This window comes from Acomys minous, assembly GCF_964271855.1.
Source record: "Acomys minous genome assembly, chromosome: 10".
Classification (NCBI taxonomy): Eukaryota; Metazoa; Chordata; class Mammalia; order Rodentia; family Muridae; genus Acomys; species Acomys minous.
In genome coordinates this window covers 101,015,511-101,037,094 of record NC_140491.1, presented here as the reverse complement: position 1 = coordinate 101,037,094, position 21,584 = coordinate 101,015,511, and the positions used below count along the sequence as shown (strand labels likewise).

The window sequence follows — 21,584 nt, the reverse complement described above, 5'->3', positions numbered from 1 at the left end:
CCTGTCAAAAACAAGTTAAGGAAGAAAGGAATTAAAAGCGGGAGGGTGAGTTTATTTTGGCTTACAGTTTTAGGGAATACAGTACACTCTAGCAAGGGCAGTACAGCTGCGGAAATGGGAAGAAAAGAGAGCCGAGGAATGATGAATACTGTCCTTTGGCTCCACTTCATTTTCATAACCATTCAGGAGCCCAGTGCGTAGAATGACATTGCTTACATTTAGGGTGGGCATTTCTATCTCAATCAATCCAATCTGGAACAGCCTTTCATTTACATTACCAAAGAACTTGTTTCCGTGGTTACTGTAGATTCCATCAGATTGGCAATCAAAGTAAACCACCAAAGCCACACAGGCCTCATTGGATACTGTATTAGTCGTTGTTTGATTACTGTGAGGAGATATCATGACCATGGCAACTTTTATATAAAAGAAATCATTTAACTGGGGCTTGCTTACAGTTTCAGTGGCTTAGTCCATTGTCATCATGGTAGCATGCAGGCAGACATGCTGCTAGAGAAACAGCTGGACGTTCCACTTGCAGATCCGCAGGCAGCAGAAAGAGAGAGGCTCTGGACTTAGAAGAGGGTTTTCTGAAACCTCAAAGTCCATTCCCACTGACACACTTCCTTCAACAAGACCACACCTACTAATACCTTTAAATAGTGTCACTCCCTGAGCCAGTATTCAAATCTATGAGCCTATGGGGGCCCATTCTCTTTCAAAAGACCAGCGATACCATATTTCCATGAACCAAAAACATCAGATTCCAATGAAGCCTGTGGGGAACTGCAGCTGTCCTGGTACTGACACTTGTTTTTGTCTGCAGTTGAAACTTGAGTTGTTTTTGTCTGCAGTTGAAACATTGTGCTCCACTGGTTGCCTTCATTTTCTTGTTTTGAGTCTCATGATTTGGCCCTTGGTTTGCTCCCTCTAGGGGATTTTTCCACAGTGCTGTTCCATTGCTGGTTCCTCCCCTGTATAAGCAGCTCTGTATTGACCAGCTACCTTAGTAAAAATAAAGAAAATTATTATTAACGTTACAAGAGATGAAGGTTGTGGTTCTTCCAGAACTGTCTGAAATAACAAGGTTTGGAAGCAATCTTCATTGTCCAACAATAACTAACAAATAGATGGAACCAGACAAAGTGATACCAGACATCCACTTGAAATAATACCGAAATGAATTTACTTGACATGCTGCTTTCTATATTCATTGTTCTACTTTCACAATGTCTTCAGTAATAAAATATCTGGAAGTAAATTTAATAGAAAATGTTTGAAGAGACACGAGTGGAGCTAAGTGGTAGAGAGGTTGTTGCCTGGTATTTTGAAAAGGTCCTAAACTCAATATCCAACGCGCGCTCACACATGTACACACACACACACACACACACACACACACACACACACACACACACACACACGTGCGTGCGCACACACATACATACACACACATGAACTGATGCATCTTGCTATGAACAATTTTCTGTATTTTTTAAAGTGGTTTTCTTAGCTTAAAAGACCCTTTCAATAGTGAGTATGGATTCTTTTGCAATGAAAAATACTCACTGTACAGAAAAAAAAAATAGCTCAGTGTAGAAAGAGTATTCGCTAAGGATACCTGGAATAGATCTCAGAGGTCAACATCATGCAAGACCATCATCATATTTTTCTATGAAATGTCCTTTTGTGCCTCCATCAGAGTTCAGAGCTAGTTAGATTGAATATTAGTCTGACTCAGCACGGCATTTCATTTTGCTTTTATGCTAATGCTTAAAAGCCTGAAACTCGGCTCTCTATTCAATATATGTCATCAAATATTTATTGAGCACCTACTATGTGCCAATTATCAAGGAAACAACATTAACTAGATAGTTCTACTGAACTTTAAGTCAATAAATGGCTTCATGGAAGTGTCTATATCTTTCCAAAATCTGGGATAGTCATCCTGATAATGTTCTTAAGGCAAAAAACTCATGCAACAGGAACTCCAGAACAGTGTAAACATGAGTAAGATGTTACTGAGGATTTCACTGTGTTGACTAGTACAGTGCTGGATTATGCCAACTTATTATGTTTAAAGTGCTCATATATTTACGTCACTTTGTGGACATGCCACCACTCTTCTCCTTGTTGAATCAATAAGCGTTCAGATTTTTCATTCCTTTTAGTAGAAAGCACTTCAATTTGCTTTGTCTTTGAGCTAAGTCTCTCAGTTAGACTTTGAGCTCAGAAGGAGAGTTCCATGAGGTAGAACAGTTCTAAAGTCTAAGCCAAGGCATATGCTTCAAACTACAGTGAACAAGTCCTGTTGAATCATCAGTTAAACAATTAACAAGCCAAAAATACAGATTGTTGGGCACAAGCTCCCAATTGTATTTATTAAACCATTTAAATTTTTTTTTTAGAATTAATTTTTACTAAATTATTTCTTGTGTAAGTCATTTCTAATTTTTCTACCTTGTCCTTATTTTATGTGTTCCCCCCCCCCCCCCCGCCCCGTGATGACTCTCACAGTGTGGCATTTAGATAAATCTGAGTGTAAAAGAATTTTGTACATACTCACATTTTACTTTGCAGGAAGGATTGTGTTCCGTGGGGGTAGAAGGTGCTTTACACAGTGTCTTATGACTGGTCACTTCTCAAACTATGCCCTTTAGATTACCAACCCACTACTTTTTCATGCCCAAGGTTATTTCTCTACATTGTGGTCAAGATGCCTTCCTTATACACTGCCTTTTTTTTCTGGCATTAGAAGGACTTATTCAGTTAGCACATATTTCCTGAGAAGCCACTGCATATCAGGCATTGCTCTTGGCACTAGTTTAAATGGTAACAGAAACAATTAGCCAGTGAGTATCTAAAGTCTACATAAGTGAGCAGTTTATGACCAGCTAGTCCCAAACTAGTGCTTGAACATACGCATATGTGTTGGGGATAGAAGAGGTGTTTGAGGAACTTCTTTCTAGCGTAAAATCTGCCCAGATTCCTAGCTTACCTGTAATTATATGCCAAATTTATAATATTAAATAGGCTTGTTTCAGAGATACCTGTGTACATGAAGCCTCCTGAATTCCATTTTATGATGCAGTGTTAATTTTACTTCTATGAAATAAATGCTTCATTTCATAATTTTGAATAGAATGGTACTTCCAAGATTCTTATAGCTGATTAGACTTAGGATATTAAACATTTCGGCATAATAAGAGTTTTTCTTGGCCTGAAGCACTTTAATTTTAGTGTGATGCAGACATTTTAAGAATTAATTTTAAGATTTTTTGGCCTTCAGAATGATATGAAATAATAGTACAGATACTGCATGAAGTGGAACAAATATGCCAGATACAGAAATACCGATGGCTTGGGTACCATATTTTCTGTGCATCTTGCAGCTTTGGATCTCCTGTCTCTCATTCTCTTTTGGTCAGTCTGCCCTAGCGGTTCTTCCAGCTGCTTTCTGGTGCGACTAGTCTTTATAGCAAAGCATCTCGACCTGTGGTTATATATTGCCATCCTATGCCATCTTCTCTGGTCCTGTCATTGTCAGTGGAAATTGTCACTCTTAGCCTCCTGGTGAGGAACAGAATTTCTTCCTCATTGGGGATGGGTAGTGCACCGCGAGGGGATAGTAATGTTGTGGCTATACACTTAGGGTTTCTTCTAAATTCCTCCAAAGATGAGCATTAATCTCTTTCCATTTAAATACAAAAGAAGCGGCAGAACTAACAAAATAAAACGAATTTAGGAAATCAATGGTTTTAGTTCTGGGCCTACAGACACACAACCAAAGGTTATTAGGGTAATATACACAATATACACATGTCTTCTGGATCTTTATTTTATTTTATTTCTTGGAGGAAAAAGATTTTAAATGCTAATGCTAAGATGTCACACAAAAGTTTCTAGATGTCTTGTAAGTCAATCAGAAATACGGAAAACAAAGAATTATCTGAGTTTTAAACCTAACTATAGGTGTAGAACCATAAAATGGCTATATTAAAATGAACGATGCACACAAGCCAAATAAAACTAACACCTGTTGATAGTGTGCTAATGATTTTAAACCTTAGTTCCAGGTCACATATAAAATTCATAAGCTAGTAAATAAGCACTGTGGGTGTCAAAATGTAGGTAACGGCCTCTGTTATTCTTTATAGGAAACCTATCACTATGTGATCAAACATGTTGCCCAAAAGTCCTTAACTGTTTTTCTACTTCTCTGAATATTTTTAAGAACAGTCAAATAACAAGTTCACAGAAATGTGTAAAAGCAATTTTAAGTCCTGGTTTTGGGTGCCAACGCCCCAAGAACAGAAGTCATAGTGAAAAAGAAAGGGTTTAAGTGTCTTAAACACCCTGGCAAAACCTAACATGTTTAAGAGCGTAGGTTCTCACCTTGCAGAACAGATGTTGGGGTTTTAAACCACTCTTCAATGAAAACAATTCCTCTCCAGGAAACCACAAACTCTTTCCAAACCCGAGCAGAGGGGTTCTCCCGAGGGCGCTGCTGTCTCTCCCCCTGTGGATAGTGGTTTGCCTTGCAATAGACAGCAACCTAGGAAGGGGAGGTGGTGGACCTCAAATCAGCGAAGCTTGACCAAATACCAGAAGCTCTACTTTGGAAGAGGGAGGCGCCTCCTTGGGACGTGAGGCTTCTCTACCCTAGTGCCTGCGGCCACAAACGGAAACTACTAGCTACGCTCAACTGAGAAGAGTGATGAAATCAAGGCTAGAGGGGAAGGAAGCTCACCGACCTAACTGGTGACAAGCTGCTGAGCCCCGCGGAGGAAGCAGCACGTTTCCACAGTGGTCTCGCGGGTAGGGTGCCGCATCCCTGGGTTTGGACCCTGCGAAGAGGCAGGGGAGCCGCCTGAGGGAGAAGTGCAGCTCAGGTTTCGCAGGGTCCCTGCCTGCGGGCTCTGGGTACCAGGTGGCCGCGGCGCGGGGCAGCACCGGCTGGGTAGCTTCGGAGCTTGGCGGGCGGCGCGCGAGCTACCGAGGAGTTGCACGGCGCGCGCCCGCCTGGCCCGAGGCTCACCTGGAGCGCTCAGGTAGGACCGGGGCGGGGCGCTGGGCTGGCGCGCAGGCGCGGGATCCGGCCTCGCCCCTGCCGACGTCGCCGGCGGGAGCTCACCTGGGAGACTCGCAGAGCAAGAGGAGTCTCACCGCGGCCGCAGTTGGCAACGCGGGAGGCCCGGCGGGAAGGCAGGAAGCGGTGGCGGAGGAAGAATTGAACCGAGCGGCCTCGATAGTCACAGCCACCCGAGTCGCCGGCGCCGCCACCTGCACTTGGCTCTGGGCAGGCGGGCAGAGCCCCGGCTGGCCGCCGCTTCCCGCCGCCTGCCCTGCCCACCTGCCAGGTAAGCCGGTGTCCGGCCCGCCGGGGCATCCGGGGGCTCCCCGGGTCGGGGTGATGGACAGAGTGCGGAACGGCTCCGGAGCTGCCCGCAGCCGGTTGGGCGCGGTCTCGAGAACGGGTTTCAGTTGCCCACTTCCAGAGAGGCCGGTGGGGACGCGGGTCACGCCTGTCGCCAGTGCTCTTAGGCTGTTCTGGTCACTAGGCTCTAGCCCGAGAGCTCTTCCCGGGAAGAAAGTCCCACTGGTCCCTTAGCTGGTCCTCGGGAGAGCAGGTCTCTCGCCGAGGTGCAGCGCAAAGCTCGCCAACTTGGGCTAGCAGGTTGCTTGCCCGCTCCTGGCTACTGAGTGGATCAAACCCGCGACAGGGAGGGCTGTGGTTGTGCCGGGCAACTTTCCCCGCCAACCCCAGACAGTCCTAAGACTGGAAACTGCGGCAGCCCGAGCCCATCTCGAAGCTTTCCGACTGGTTTGGAAGGCGCTCGGTGGTCGGGACGGGGGCACCCTGTGCTCAGCACTTTTCCGGGTGCACTCCCGAGCCAGAGCTGCGCCCACTTTCCGGTTGAAGGTGGCAGAGTCCAGGAAATAGAGCTGCGGTTCACCAACTGCGCGCCCTCCTCTTAGAGGACCTGTTGACTTAAGGACCAGTGTATCTAGGATCTGGTGTGCCTGTGGCATATGACTCAAAGGTTCAAAAAAAAACTTTGTTTCAGTATCCTGCCACGTCTGAACCTGGGAGTGCCAAGCCCAAATTCCTGTCTACCTAATTAGGATTTTCGGCAGCCTAAGAATTAAGGTTGAAACTAGTCTCACCATAGAGAATAACCATAGAGTTAATTCCTTCCTTCTGTTTTAGGAACTCCGTCAGGTTGCCCTCGCCTCCCCCCACCCCATTTCTGATTTTTTTTTCAAAAAGAAAATGTTACTAAGTTATGACTTGTTATTGAAGTTACACCATATAACGAACATCTGAACTAGAATTCTTTAGTAAAAATTCAGAAAGTTATGACATTTGAATTTGAGCATTTCTGGTTCTGAGAAAAATCTGAACTTTTATCGTCTGAGTTTGTTGCTTAGAGACATGAGTTCAAAGCCGCACCCTATAATTATTTCTTCTTAAGCTTTAACATTAGCTGAAACATAACATACATGTTAGCTGAAACATTCTGGGCAGTGTATTCCTACTGAACATTTTTAATACACTGTTTTAACCATCATTTTTTCATAGAAATTTTTAATAAATAGTAATTCCCCTTTCTAGGCGTGTTTAGTTCTGCCTTTACTAAGTTTTATATGTGTGTATATACATATGTACACACACACACACACATATATATACACACACACACTTAGATTGTACATTTAACTTCAAATGCTTTAGGCTGTACGTATATTTTTGAAAGAGATGCAATTAAAATCTAAAACACACACACACACACACACATACACACACACACATACACACCATAGCATCACATAATTCTTAATTCAACCAAGGATTTCAAGAGCCTCTCCTGTCATCTTAGTCTTGTCTCTGTACTGAGAAATTGATGTACTAAGTGCTGTTTGAACACTGAGTACGTATTTCCCCCTAAATTTTGCACATTAGTTTTCACTGGCTATTGGACAGGTATTATCAGACCTTCGTGACTCTAACTTTAGGGGGGAGGGCGAAGTAACTTGTTCTTGTTAATTGCAATAACAAAGGGGCATTCGTTTCTATCCTTAAAGGATAGGGGGAGGGGAGTATTTTCCTACACTAAGATAATGAAGCTGTAAGAGCATTCAGACATCTTCTAATGCTTGTATCATTGGACTCCCCTTCCTGCCTTGGCCATCCAGTCAAACCATCCCAATTGAGTAGCGGAGGCTAGAAAGGTGTTGTAACTGTAGTTTACGCTGCAAGTGCTGGAGATAGCGTTATTGTGGTGGGCTGACTGAGGGCTCCCATATCATTATGTCTCACTGCTCATGTTCTCACTTATCACAAGACGGTTATCTTCCTTCCCTTCTTGTAGTTTGTAAGGACGTTGTAATTACAGGAGAGTCAATTGTTCTCTGTCCAGCTCTACTTTACTCCAGTTCCCACCCTGCTCTGTGGAGACTCAGTGAGGCTCTTAGGATTTCCCTAGCTGAGAATTTCTTACGTATATTGATGGTCCCATGTGGGCTGAGATTTTAATCTCTTTGTGGTATTTCAGAGACACAGTTATTTTTTTGAGCCAATTTGGATGGCATTAGTCAGTTCTGATCTTTTATTATATTGGCTTAAGCCATATTTTGTAAGGCATAGGCCCAATGTCTTTCATCCACTTGCAATAATCTAGACGTTTGGTTTCAAGCACACTTCCTTAGTACCAGTGCTATAAAAACATTTTTTTTTAAACCCACAATCCTCTAATTTGAAATATTTTGTTTCAACCAATACATGCTGGTGAGGGTGTATGTGCATACATGAAAAAAGTTTCACAAAACAATATCTAACCTCAGGACATGGATGCTCTTTTTTTTTTTTTTTTTTTTAAGTTTGCCTTAACATACTAGATTGATTTCATGTCAGCTAATGGCTGGTATGTGTAATGCTAAAATGATATTCTCCTGTAAATGTACATATTTTAAGGCTCATTGTTCTAAAAGCTTACACACACACACACACACACACACACACACACACACACAAATGAATAAAAACTTCATAAAATCATATTGCACCCCTGCTTAAGCATTTGATGGAGGCTCTATGATATTGACACTAGATTCATCTCTCAGACATCAGGGCCTACACAAAAAATCATTGTGTATTATTATGTTTTAAATTGGTTCTCATGCTATGGTGTATTTAGGGACCGAAAAGAAATTAGAAATGTTTTTGTGAGGGGATTTTGATAGCAACTATCAAGTAATTCTGTTATTCCCCGCACCCGTGCTAGTTTTATCCTAAGTTCTATGACTGAGTTACAGTTCTAGGGGGGAATGCATATCATACATATATTCTTATATATATATATATATATATATATATATATATATATATTCTGTTAAATTTTGACCTTTATTATAGGATTTATTATAGGGTTACAGGAATCATTTACTCTCCTCCATAAAATACTAGATTCAGAAATTAGACTAAAGTGCTGATTTATGGCTTAACAGATAAACATGGGCTGTTGTTCCAGAAAATGTTCAGTTCCTAGCCCCCATGTTGTTGCTTACAACAGTCTCACCAATTACAGGGAACCTGACGCCCTCTCCTGGCATCTGTGGGCACTGCACACATACATGTGCACATATACAGTGCACACATACATGCAGGCAAAACACCTATAAACATAACATATAAACAAGTGTATTGAAATAAATCAATAAATTAGATTAAGACCAGGGGTAGTGGTATACACCTTTAACCCAAGTACTTGGGAGGTGGAGGCAGATATGTTTGAGGCTAATCTAATCTATGTAGTGAGCTCCAGGCCAGCCAGAGCTATGTAGCTGAGATCCCATATTTAAAACAGCAGGAGCAATACATTAGATACCCAAGTGATTCGCAGTAATACAGTCTTGAGAAATCTAATTGGTGATAATTACCATTTTCAAGGACACTTTTAACTTTAACCTGCCTTCACATTCTTGGTGGAAGGAACCTTTCTCCTGAAAAAAAAAATATTACTGTGTTTTATATTTTGAAAATGGTTAATACCAAACTCATCTAGCTACATTCAGTTCTCTAGTCCATAAAGTATAATTATACATTTGGAATAAACAGATCATGTATTAGACTAAAAGCTGACCAATAAGAAAAGATTATTTTTGTTACCTATCCAATTATGCATCTGGTTAATACAGGATAATTGGTTATATAATATAATTTGGGTGATTTAAGCCTAATTAATGTAATGGCAATGGCAACATTGAATTTTGTTTTGATTTTTGAGACAGGGTTTCTCTGTGTAGCCTTGGCTGTCCTAGACTCGCCTTGTAGACCAGACTGGCCTCGAACTCACAATGATCCACCTGCCTCTGCCTCCTGAGCCCTGGGATTAAAGGCATGCGCCACCAAGCCTGGTGGCAACATTGAATTTTCATCAGTTCCAGCAATGGCAGGAGAACAAAGCTGATTAAATTTATAGTAAAACACAAGGAAGTTAAGACTTAGAATTCTGGGTCATAAGTAGCTACTGACAACTAGATAAGACCTTCCTGAATCATTCTCTGGATTGGACTCTGTAACTTTTCTCTGTCCTTGTTTGAATTTCAAGCCATGTAAACTAATTTGCTTATCTACCAGATTGCCTGTGGGGCATCTTTAACTTACCATAGTCACTGGAGCTCACACGAGTGTAAAGCAGGAGTTTCATCACCCCAACAAGCCAAAAGAGAAAAGGAAAGGAAAAGTTTCACTTCCAGCAGTCTATCTATAGATGTTAGAAATTTTACTGTGTCACCCACAAAATTTGTGCGACTCATTTGTTAGCAAACCTTGAGCTCATTTGGAGTAAAATGTGAGTGAGCTCTTAGGAAATGGCTGTCTAGACCACTGCTGTCTAGACCACTGCTGTCTAGACCACTGCTGTCTAGACCACTGCTGTCTAGACCATTGCTGTCTAGACCACTGCTGTCTAGACCACTGCTGTCTAGACCACTCCTGTCTAGGCCACTGCTGTCTAGACCACTCCTGTCTAGACCACTGGTATAGTGCATTTTGCTATAGAAGCAGTGCTGACTTTTTTAAAAATTAAATTAATTTATTTAACTCTTCACTTTATGTTCTGAATGAAGCCCCCCTACTCCATCTCCTCCCTATCTTACCCTCCTTTCCTCTTCCCTTCCCCCCCCCCACCTTCTCAGAAAAAGGGAGCCGCCACCACTACCAGCCCACTCTGGCACATCAAGAACTAAGCTCATCCTCTTCCACTGAGGTCAGACAAGGCAGCCCAACTAGGGGAAAGTGATCCAAAAACAGGCAACAGAGTCCATGTCAGAGACTGCTCTACTTGCTAGGGGCCCCACAAGAAGACCAAGCTGCCCATCAGTTACATATGTGTCAGGGGGCCAACGTCCAGTCCATGCATGCTCTGTGGTCAGTGCTTCAGGCTCTGTGGACCCCCATGGGTCTAGGTTAGTTGACTCTGTTGTTGGTCTTCTTGTGGAGAATTTTTCCCCTCCTCCTATCCTTTCCCCCCTACACTGCCACAAGGCTCCACAAGCTCTGCCTAATGCTTGGCTGTGGGTCTCAGCATCTTTTCTTATGCAACACTGCCCTAGGCCCCATGGATTAGGTGTGTGAACCATGCCACCATAGTAATGTCAAAAGAAAAAAAAAAACCCTCTGAAATTTGAAATCTATCTGGCTCAAGAGATTTCTGAGGAGAAGACTATGGATCTATAGTACTATCTGGGTATCAGGCTACAAATATTGTATTTTTTTAACCTTGATTTATCAGCTTCGACAATAGTTACCATCTGAGTATTTGTGTCACACCAAAATACATATATGGAAATCTAGTTGCATGTCTGTTGGTGTTAAGAAATGAGAGCTGGTGGTACACATGTTTATTTCTAGTGTCCTGGGAGCAGAGACAGGAGGGTCCCTGAACACAGGGGCAGAGTGGCAGGCTAGCTTACATAGCGATCTATAGGCTGGCCAAGGCTACATAGTTTAGACAGTCTCAAAACAAACAAAAAGAGCCTTTAGAAGGTGAGTGGGGCACGAGGGCTCTACCTTCATTTGGGCTAAGACATTTGGAGAGTTGGTAGCTTTTTATAATTCAATCTATGGAGTGTGCATACGAGTTTGTCCTTTATGAGAATGGGCCCTCTCTACACATTGGATCTGCCCGCACCTCATCCTATAGAATGTGGGCCTCAGTTGATTTCTGTCGAAAAATTAGTCTGAGCAGAGAGTGTACTTGTAATGGCCATGTCAGAAAGGCTAACACAGCAACCATTAGGCTGCTCACTCGGTCCACTTCACACTTTACTGTTTCTCCATCATTACAAATCCCCCCTCCCATTCCTCGCCTTTATCAGAGTGTTAACAAGTCTTGTCTAGGGCACCATACTTACTTCCTGTCTGTCTTCTTGCCATGCTCAAGTCCATCCTCAGCAGAACCCCAGAGGCGATGATTAAAAACAAACAAAAACCATGCTTTGGAACTGCTTTCTCCTCTAAGCAGAGCTCACCGAAGGCTTTCCGTAGCAGTCAGTTCTCACCAGATCGGAGCTTTTTGGTGGGTTTGCTTCTGCACTTGCACGAACACATAACCACTTGGATGGTTTGCAGAGCATGCAAGCATTTTTTTTTTCTGCAAGCCAAGTTTCCAGACTGAAGAAGTGGAGTGATGGCAGCTGAGAGGGTAGCTTCATGGTAGAGCATTGCTTGCCTCTCATGTTGGATGCCCTGTGTTCGATCCACAGCACTGGTTTGGAAAAAGAAAAAAAAAAAAACAGAAGATGGGAAAACATAAGGAAAAACTAACAACGTGGGGCAAGTGTTTCTTTGAACTCGCCTGCTTACCTTGGACTGCTATTGTGCCCATGTCAGTCCTTTGAATTCTGCTATTTTTGAACTTTTTCATATAAGATTCGTTTTTCGGAAGTGAAAAGTTAACTTTGTGGCCGAAAGTCCGTGCAGTTTTTGCTTGTAACTATTCCTCAATAGAGGACATTACTCCTGGTGAGAAACTATGAGAGGGCAGGTTTTACTTAAGCATAGTATAGTTAGACTAAACCAGAAAGGAGGGGACAGAAATTTTTTTTTTAAAAAAGAGTCCTTGATTATAGCTATTTTCCTTTAAAATTTCTTTCTAGTCCATGACCAAACCCTCTGCATTTTATCTCTTAAACAAATGTCTTCCAAATCTATGCATTTTCCACCAGGCCCGGTTAAGACTATCATCTCTCCCCTAGACTTCCGTGATGGCCGGCTTTTCTGAACGGTTTCTGATTTCTTTCTGGTTTCTTCTTCACACAGCATCCAGAATGAGACTTCAAAATACTTGGCCACAGTGACCCCCTTCTCAAAGCCATTCCACGCCCTTAGGGTAAGACAAACCCTTTAATGTGGCCTAAAGTCTGGGCATGATTCAGCCACTGCCACCCCACCCCCTCCTGCCTGAGCCCTGGCAACTTCTTTTACTGCCAGGTTCTTCTTGCCTCTAGGTCAGTGCCAAGTGTCCTTCTCTCTGCCTGCAATAAGCACCTCCCCACCTTCGGGCTTGTCAGCTAACATTCAGCCGTCAAATTCCAGTCTGATCTCCCTCACTTTTCCTCTGACTATGACTGGACTTTGTCAGCGCTCTCTACTCCTCTCACTTCCACCGTGCACTAAACTTTTAGTCTCCTAAAGAAACAACAAGCTAATTGGTACTCAAGTATGAGTCAACGTTTAAAATGAATTTCCTCCCAGAAGAGGGTGGCTAACTTTAATATTTACCCCACCTATTAAGCCATGTTTTTGGTTCCTAATAGCTGTTATATTTATCATGTAATAATTCATATTTATTATCATAGTGGTTATTGATTCTTCCTTACTGTTTGCTCATTCATCTGACATATTTTAAGCAATTTCACACGTAATATTAAGTTTTCCCAGCAACCTGTGAAGTGTATACTGTTTTTCTCCTTTTTTTTTTTTTCTTCAGTTCATTTACTTCCATCTAGATGGTTCTTGAAATCTCAGGACTAAAACACAGAGCCCTGAAAGTCTGATTATAAATCAGTGCTTCCATCCACCAATTAAATGGGACTAGTGAACGAGTCACAAGTGTAACAATTGATCTCCAGTCACTGTCCACCCTGTTTTTTGTTTGTTTGGTTTTTTAAATTATTATTATTATTATGTATACAGCATGATCAGATCACATTATAGATGGTTGCAAGCCACCATGTGGTTGCTGGGAATTGAACTCAGGACCTCTGGAAGAGCTGTCAGTGCTCTTAACCACTGAGCCATCTCTCCACCCTGTTTTTAACGTCTAACAGTATTCACCTTTAGAATATGCCTAGAGTGTTTTCTCTCACGTAGGTATTTGTCTGCTGAATCCTAATTATGGCAGATAAATACTCATCTCTTTTATTCACACATACACCTCTGCCATTCCTTCCTCAATATAGACGTCTTATTCTTTGTTTGCATTTTAATATTTATTTATTATAATTATGTAGCTACTGCTGTCTACAAATCCCAAGGAGCCTATGGAGGTCATTTTATTCAGTGTTTGAAATAGACTAACATATAAGCACTCATTGTGTTGTCCGGAATGTTTTCACTATTCCCTTTCCTCAGACTTTTGAGTTTTCTGATTGCAAATGTGTACCACCACACTCAGCCAAGGTTGGTCTTTAATTGTAGTTTTTCTTCTATTTGATAGAGAGTCTTCCTGCTATATTGACCAGGTAGGCCTCAAAGTCTTCTGACACAGTAATCTTTATCCTTCATACTCCAAATACCTGAAACTGAAACTTACCAGCATATGTCCTGTGGCTAGCTTAGAAATTGCTTTAAACGCGCTGTGGTTAGTAGTTATTCAATTTAAGAAAACTGACTTGCTCAATTTTTCTATATATGAGTTGGAGTCCAACTTCTCTGTATTACATAGTCTGAGCTTCAGACTATTGGTCCCCCGTGTCTGTCCTCTTGTTCTGCTTTGAACCGTTGCTGTACGGGCCTGTTCTGAGTTTTCCGTTTGTCATTTCCCTTTGATGACATCTCTGAGTTGCTATTTTTTACATGCGGTAGCCCTTGTTTTGTGTAACGTATCTTCCTGAGAAATGTTTATGGAGTTAATAAAGTCAGGACACTGCATTATGAAAATCACTTCTACCTTTACGTTTTCTTCATGATTTATTTTTATTGTAACTCTTTTCATGATAGTCACCCTTTTAAAAAATAGCATGCAGTAAGTTTTTCTGTCATGATTGCTGTCTGACACAATTTTCCTTTTAAAACAGAGTTTGTTATCAAGTTCCTTTCACCAAGCAAAGAGTCATTCTCAACTCAGATTGAATCTCGTAGCCTCCCTAGTAACTGATTATCTGACGTCAGCTGACTCTCAAGTTTCTTTACCAAATCTCCATATCTCTTGTATTCATCCCTTGCTCAAATTGTTTTTAGTAATCCCCTAATTGCCTCTACCCTCCTATCTGATCTCCTCTTTCTCCAAAAATATCTTATATCAGATACAACTTTCAAGGGTAATCACTTTTAACTTTCAGTTTGAGTTATTATACTGCTTAAAATCCACCAGGGCCTCCACCCATTGCTTAAGGAATTAAGTTTAAACCCCACAGGATTAAGGATCCATTCTTTCCCTGATTGGAACTTGGCATTTAGCACAGGGATGCTCAGCCTTACTCTGTGACAACGGACTATCCATGGCCTTAAGGAAAATTACCCTATGTGAGGTCAGCTGTTGAAGGAACAGTTAAGTTCTAGGCTGACACTGGTTTATGTCCAAGGTAAACTTAAAATAAAGGAAGCCTCGGATTGCTTAACTACCAAGAGAGGGTGATGCAGTGATACCAGAGATAATTGGAGCAGTCAAATATATTTTATGCTTCATATTAGTCCTGTTTGCCACCTGATCTTAGAAATGCTACGGATGATTTGAAGTATTGGATTTGATTATTTAATAGCTAGGTCGATAGGACTAGGGAAGGAGTAATGGGGAAACTTACTAGGTAGAAATTCAGCTCGGGTAGGATGTTTAGAGCAAGAAATGAACAAAGTACAGCTCCTGGGCCAAATTTGGGACACAGCCTGGTTTTGTACAAACAAATAAACAAACAAACAAACAAAAAAACCAACAACAACAAAAAAGAAAATGTAAAACAAACAAACAAACCAAACAATTTAGCATGGCCACAGACATGCTTATTCATTTGTGCACTGTCTTCTTTCCTCTTCTTTTCCTTCCTTCCTTTTTTTCCCGCCTTTCTGGCACTCAGAAGTTGCAATAGAGGCCATATGGTCTTCAGTCCAAAAGAAAGGAAGGAAGCTGGGGAGGAAGGGGTTGACTGACTATGAAAGTTTGCTGCCATTTCTACAGGCTGCTGGGCACTGAGAGACACAGGGTGAGGTCTAGGGAGGAGTGGAGGGTGGGTCCGTAGAAAGATGGAAGTACCTGAAGAAGAAGTGTTACTTATTACCCCCCACCCCCCACCCCCCCCACACTCCCTGTATCCCCATCCCTTAAAACTCTCGGGCCTTCAAAGGAAGAACGAATGGGCAGAAACGGCCTTCTACTTAGGAGTGACTGACTCCATTTATGCATTACCGAGTGCATCTTGGACACTCACCCTGCAGCTACATTCCATAGGGTCAGTCAACATTCCTTCCCCCTAGGTGTTGTAAAATGCACTTGTGAAAATGCAGTCTGCGGTTGCTCTTTTCAGGCCATTGAGATCAGCTTCCTGATTTCAGTGTGAGTTAATGGGATCCCATAGCAGCAGAAACAGAGGAGGCCACAAGCATTAATGACCAGAACCAAAGCAGATACAGATTTCATAATGAAAGGCAGGGGCTATTAGAGCCGTCAGAAAGCATTGCCCCCGATGTCACTTCTGGTGGCTGAGGTGCTTTTTGGCAGATTCCTGGTGGTCACAAGTGAATGAAAGAGATGGGCAACTTTTAGGTTTCAGAACTGAGAGTTATAGTTTCAGCCATTTTTGAAACCTAAGTCACAGACCCAGAGTTCCCCCGAGCTGGACCAACAGCCGTTTACTAGAGAGTATCCTTTGGAGAAAAGAAAGCACTCAGGCTTTTGCACCAATTCCTAGAAACTGAAAATATCAAATTAGCAACTTACCAAGGTTAAGTAACGGATGGAGTTGCACTCGCAGTAGGCTTCACTTCTCGAAGGTTCTCCCTCCTCTGAACAGGGGTGAGGGCAGGCAAGCCTTTCATGTGACACTTTCCCAAGCCATAGCACTGTCTTCTTTAGCCCATATCTGTGAGTTCTTGGGGGGATTTTCTTAGTCCAAATGTGTGTGTGTGTGTGTGTGTGTGTGTGTGTGTGTGTGTGTGTGTGTGAGAGAGAGAGAGAGAGAGAGAGAGAGAGAGAGAGAGAGACAGAGACAGAGACATACAGAGAGCGAGAGACAGAGACAGAGACACAGAGACACACACACACACACACACACACACACACAGAGAGAGAGAGAGAGAGAGAGAGAGAGAGAGAGAGAGAGAGAGAGAGAGAGAGATCCATCAATCCTGATTTACAGATGAGTTTGCAGTTACCTGGTAGCACTGAGAATCTACCTTTGCAAAATTTAGCCCTGTGCATTGTTAGTTGTGAAATATGCCAAAAAAAGAAGAAAAAAAAAAAGAGGAAAAATTTCTGATAGGTAGACATTGCATTTGTCTACTGTGTTTATTAGGATGAAAGATGGACAGGGGTATAGATCTTTATTGACTTCCTGAAAGTTACTAATGGTTTGTGTGTTTGGTGCCTTGAAAGACTTGAGCCTGGAAGACTAGTGATGCTGATATTTGAGGATATGTGTTTAAGCCTTTCAGAAGGGGCAGAGTCCCTGAAAAGGTTTATCTCATCTAAACCCACCAAAAGATTCTGACTTCAAGAGAAAAACTTTAATGGTCAAGTGGATAGAATGACACACCCATGGATGTCAGCCAGTAGACCTCCCCAGCTACCTGAGGCCTTCCCCACGGCTGTCAATAGTTGGCTTAGTGTACAGGAATGGAGGCTGCGTACACATGGGCTTCCCGTCCTAATGTGTCAAGTCTACTGCTCTGGTCCTACTCTACAGAAACCACCATGCAGCCCTGTAGTGGATGGGGAAGGCCAAATAATCCTGAGGATAGCCTTTACTCCTTAGCAAGTTACTGCCCGTATCCTTTAATTATTAGCCTGTTCTGCAATTTTGGCCAGAACCTCCTGTGCCATCTGGTACAGTGTTCAGCCTTGTCAGTAAAATGCTTCAAGGACACTGAGGACAGCAGGGTCTTCCCTTCCTGCCTTCAGGGCTCTTAATGAACATACTTGTGCCCCTGTTCAACTCGTCACATGGCTTTGTTTAGAACTAGTCCCTACAGGGAACAGGTGTGCTAGAGCTGGCCTCTTTCCACTCCCTCCTTTTTCCAGAGCTTGACTTGGGCAGGAGGGAGGGCTGCTTTCTCCCAGCCTAAGTCACTGCTCCTCAAACTTTTTCCAAGACTTACACAAAGGTCTGAAACAATTGGTCATTTGTGGAGGCAGCTATTACCCTTTGTCCCAGGAAGCCAGCTCAAAATTATCTTGGCCTCAGTTGCATATTAAAAGAAAGAAAGAAAAAAAAAAGTGCACCCGACTTCTGAAGCCAGCACTGTTCCTCAGCACCTAGCCAGTCCTGGAAACCTCTTTCTCTCTTTGAATAGCTTCTTCTAGAATGCCCAAAGGCAGGTCCCTGCAAATCTCAAACTGTTGCCTGTCACTGTAACTGCCTGGCTCCTGGTCTTCTCTTACCAAATGCTGTGGGGTAAATTCCAGATTCCCTAGGTGTTCAGCCTTTCTGTGAACCTGGTGTCCCTGCGTCTTCTTCTGTCACTTCCCACCTGTGCTTCTCTTCCTCTTCTGTACCCGGCTCAGGCCGTGGCCTCTCTTACTTCTGAGCCTTTAAGTATGCCATTCTACCTCTCACCTGCGTCCTGCCAGTCTATGTTAAAGTTTCTTATCTTCAAAGATTCTGTTCAGCCACGTCAGTTATTCCTGGGCACTTTCCCATAGGACGCATGACCCTGTTCTGCCTGTTGGCTTGCCCTTTATTACCTTGACTGCACTCAGCCTGTTACCTGAGGGTAAAGGTTATCTGGAATGCTATGGCCAAGCCTAGAACAATATTTGTCACAAAGGACATGATCAAACTACCTGAAGTTTTTAAAGAAAAGTGAAGGAACTGGAGAGATGCTCAGTGGTTAGGATTACTGCTCTTCCAGGGGACTCGGGTTCAGTTCCCAGAACCCACATGGCACATCACGCCTGTCTGTAACTTCAGCTGCAGGCATTCTCACAACTTCACACAGATGCGCATGCAGGTCAAACATCAATGTACATAAAATAAAAATAAATCATTTTTAAGTGAAAACCTGATAAGTCACTTCATTCCAACACTAAGCTCCTAAAGCTAGAAATGCCCATAATTATTACACTTTTATGGGCAGCAGACATCATAATTGAGGTATCTTTGGGGGCCAAAGTTGACTTGCTTTTCTTACTCTAAATTTTAAAATAACCTTGGAACACATGGTGAATAAAGTGCTCAAGTTAGTTTTCACTGTCACAAATGATATTTTCTGTAAATATTGTGTAGATTGGGAGACAAGAGTCAATTTCCCTTTTTTTTTTTTGCCCCCTCCTGATGACGTGGCTAAATAGTGCGTTGGCACGGAGTCACACACTGAGCCCTTTTACGTCACACGTTTTAAAGTACCATGAAGAAAATCCACTTCCAGCCCAATATAGGCTGTCACCGACTCACACTGGTTCACATTAGGTCCTAGTGAGGCCTGTGTTCTTTTCTCACACTTAATTGCAAGCAGTCCTTCAAGTCATCTCCTTCCTTTTAAACCCCGGAGGCCCGGAGACACCTCAAGCAAGGCTAGATCATTTCTCCTTGTACTTTTAAGACTTTTTATTTATGGGGGCTATTAAAAATAGCTGCTGAAAACAATGCCTTAAATGTTCTTGCTTGTCTTCCTGAGAGATGACTCGCAGGACTGTGAGCATATGCCTAGGGGGAGAGAGCCAGCTGCCTTCTTGGTAAAGCTGCTTGATCAGCTTGCTTAGCTGCAGTGGTGGTGCTGCACAGGTTAATGCCCAGAACAAGAGAAGAAAAAAAAAAAAAAAGGTCACTGTTGGGATGTTTGGCAGTGCATGCAAGCAGAACTTTACTTTCCTTTGAGATCTGCCCTGCTTATAACCCCATTTAATGAAGACCTTTGATTCCTTGGTTATCAAGTTAAAATATTGTTTTTATAAATCTGAAAATATATTTGCAATACAGTATTTTGTGTATATAATATATAGTAGTTCTTGACAGAATTAACAAAATGTGTGGGTGTTTTGTTTGGTTTGGTTTGGTTTTCCTGGCAAGAAAAGTTTTATTCTTTGACTGGCCCAGTAGATGAGGATCAATTAGCAAAAGTATTTTCTTCTTAAAGTACAATTTTCTTGAGGGCAAGACGTCTGTGTATTGTTTAAGTGATAAGAGTACTTTGCAGTTCATGTTCAGTTGTTGGTTGAAGTAATGCATTATACCTTGACTCTAGGAAAGAGTCATTGCTAATACTAATTACTAATACATGTCATCTCTGTTTATAGGTATTTCCATTTAAAGAAATCTTTCTACTGGCAAATCTATGATAAAAAGTATAAGTAACAAAGGAAAACATAACTGTTATCTGTCAAGTAACAAGCATTTAATGTCAGGATGGCTCACCTAAAACGACTAGTAAAGTTGCACATTAAGAGACATTACCATAAAAAGTTCTGGAAGCTTGGTGCAGTCATCTTTTTCTTTTTAGTAGTTTTGATTTTAATGCAAAGAGAAGTAAGTGTTCAATATTCCAAGGAGGAATTAAAGATGGAGAGAACCTTGAAAAACAAAAACAAAATGTTCGACTTTATGCTTGAAGCTGTAAACAATATTAAAGACGCAATGCCAAAGATGCAAATCGGAGCTCCCGTCAAGCAGAGCGTACATGTCCCCGAGAGACCCTGTTTGCAAGGGTACTATACTGCAGCCGAGTTGAAACCTGTCCTTGACCGCCCACCTCAGGATTCCAACGCACCTGGTGCTTCTGGCAAGGCGTTTAAAATCACACACCTCAGCCTGGAGGAGCAGAAGGAGAAGGAACGCGGGGAAACGAAGCACTGTTTCAATGCCTTTGCAAGTGACAGGATTTCGTTACACCGGGATCTTGGACCTGACACCCGACCGCCTGAGTATGTTGAAGAATATTCATTTCCTGTTTGTCAGCAGGGTGTTCATGGAAGAGGCGTTAAGTCGGGCGGGCGCATCTTAGGCACTCTGAAGCAGAGTATCAGCCAATGCTGTTCGTTTGATTGTTTTTAGGCACTCTGAAGCAGAGTATCAGCCAATGCTGTTCGTTTGTTTGTTTTTGTTTATAATTATTGAGGTAGAGTATCCATAGCTCTTACAGGTTTGGCAGTGAGGACATGAAATGTACCTTATGAATTAGAAAACGGAATTCTAGGTCTGATGTGGAACTCAGGGACATTCTCTTTTCGTCCCCTTAAATAGCATAATTTCCTTATCTATTTAGGAACGTGTGGATGATTTTTATAGAAAACGTAGGAGGTGAAGGGGTTGTTTTCATCTCTCTGATCTGATGAAAATGATCTTTAAAATGTGCCAAGATTTTGACGCTATTAGGTAGTTTATTGGTTTGCAAAATGTGTTACACACTTTGAGAGTACTGTCAAGACATGAATATATCTCCGAATTCCCTGCATTTTGTGCACTTTAAGAGTGGATGTTGTTGCAAGTAACCCCTGCTTGCTCATTCTTGCCACCTCCACCCCAGACTACCAGGAAACAAATATTCCCTATTATTAAGTGGTGTCATTTACATACATGTCTCGGCTATACAGACTTAACCATTTTGCTACCTGTAAATTGACATCCAAATGCTATATTTGAATGGCAAGAGTTGAGATGAATTCATAGCGCTCTTGGGCCATCAAGAATTATTGAGAGGGAAGAATGGGAGGATACAAGGGATGGGATAACCATTGAGATGTAACAAGAATAAATTAATAAAAAGTTTTTTTAAAAAAAGAATTATTGAGAGCACAAGACAGGCAAACAGTAAGCAACTGGTGCCTTCTGTATGTTTTTTGTCTTTGTTTTTGTTTTGTTTGTTTTGTTTTGTTCTGGTTCTAACACTACATTTGGCACTGACTCAAAACAATACAGACTTTTATAAGTGGGTTTATTCTTTTCCTCAGATTGTGCCAGATTTGTGATTGTGAAGCCCTGCTCATGAGTCCATGCATCCCTGCATGTTGCTGTGGCAGGCGTGTATATATATGTAACTCTGTTCTCATCGGTGTGATTCAAGGCTAAGTTGCCTATCACTTCAAAGTAAATGTGGGAAGAAACTGTTGCTCTAAGAAATATCCTGGTGTTACAGAGGTCTTCTCATGTGGTAATAGAGTCAGATGTAGCATTTACATTTTACTAATTCTGGGAAAATTCATGATTGAAAA

General features: G+C 42.1%; 2 protein-coding genes across 3 annotated transcripts in view; one reads left to right on the top strand and one right to left on the bottom strand.

The window, feature by feature from the left end:
- Positions 1 to 10: 10 nt before the first annotated feature.
- Positions 11 to 5,389, bottom strand: LOC311607323 (uncharacterized protein; the record flags this gene model as incomplete). The annotated part of the gene is made up of 3 exons (XM_084798978.1): positions 11 to 1,005; positions 4,396 to 4,555; positions 5,135 to 5,389. 3 exons carry the CDS (start codon positions 5,387 to 5,389, stop codon positions 719 to 721), a joined length of 702 nt encoding a protein of 233 aa, XP_084655104.1. The 3' UTR covers positions 11 to 718.
- Positions 4,609 to 21,584, top strand: part of GALNT3 (polypeptide N-acetylgalactosaminyltransferase 3) — a 39,756-nt gene continuing 22,780 nt past the window's right edge. The window contains exons 1-3 of one of the 2 annotated variants that reach the window (XM_084798178.1): positions 4,609 to 5,360; positions 12,326 to 12,395; positions 19,674 to 20,297. In XM_084798178.1, the coding sequence (XP_084654304.1) occupies positions 19,783 to 20,297 (515 nt within the window). In that variant the 5' untranslated portion in view covers positions 4,609 to 5,360; positions 12,326 to 12,395; positions 19,674 to 19,782. The remainder of the gene's footprint in view (positions 5,361 to 12,325; positions 12,396 to 19,673; positions 20,298 to 21,584) is intronic. The other variant, XM_084798177.1, reaches the window with a different exon arrangement.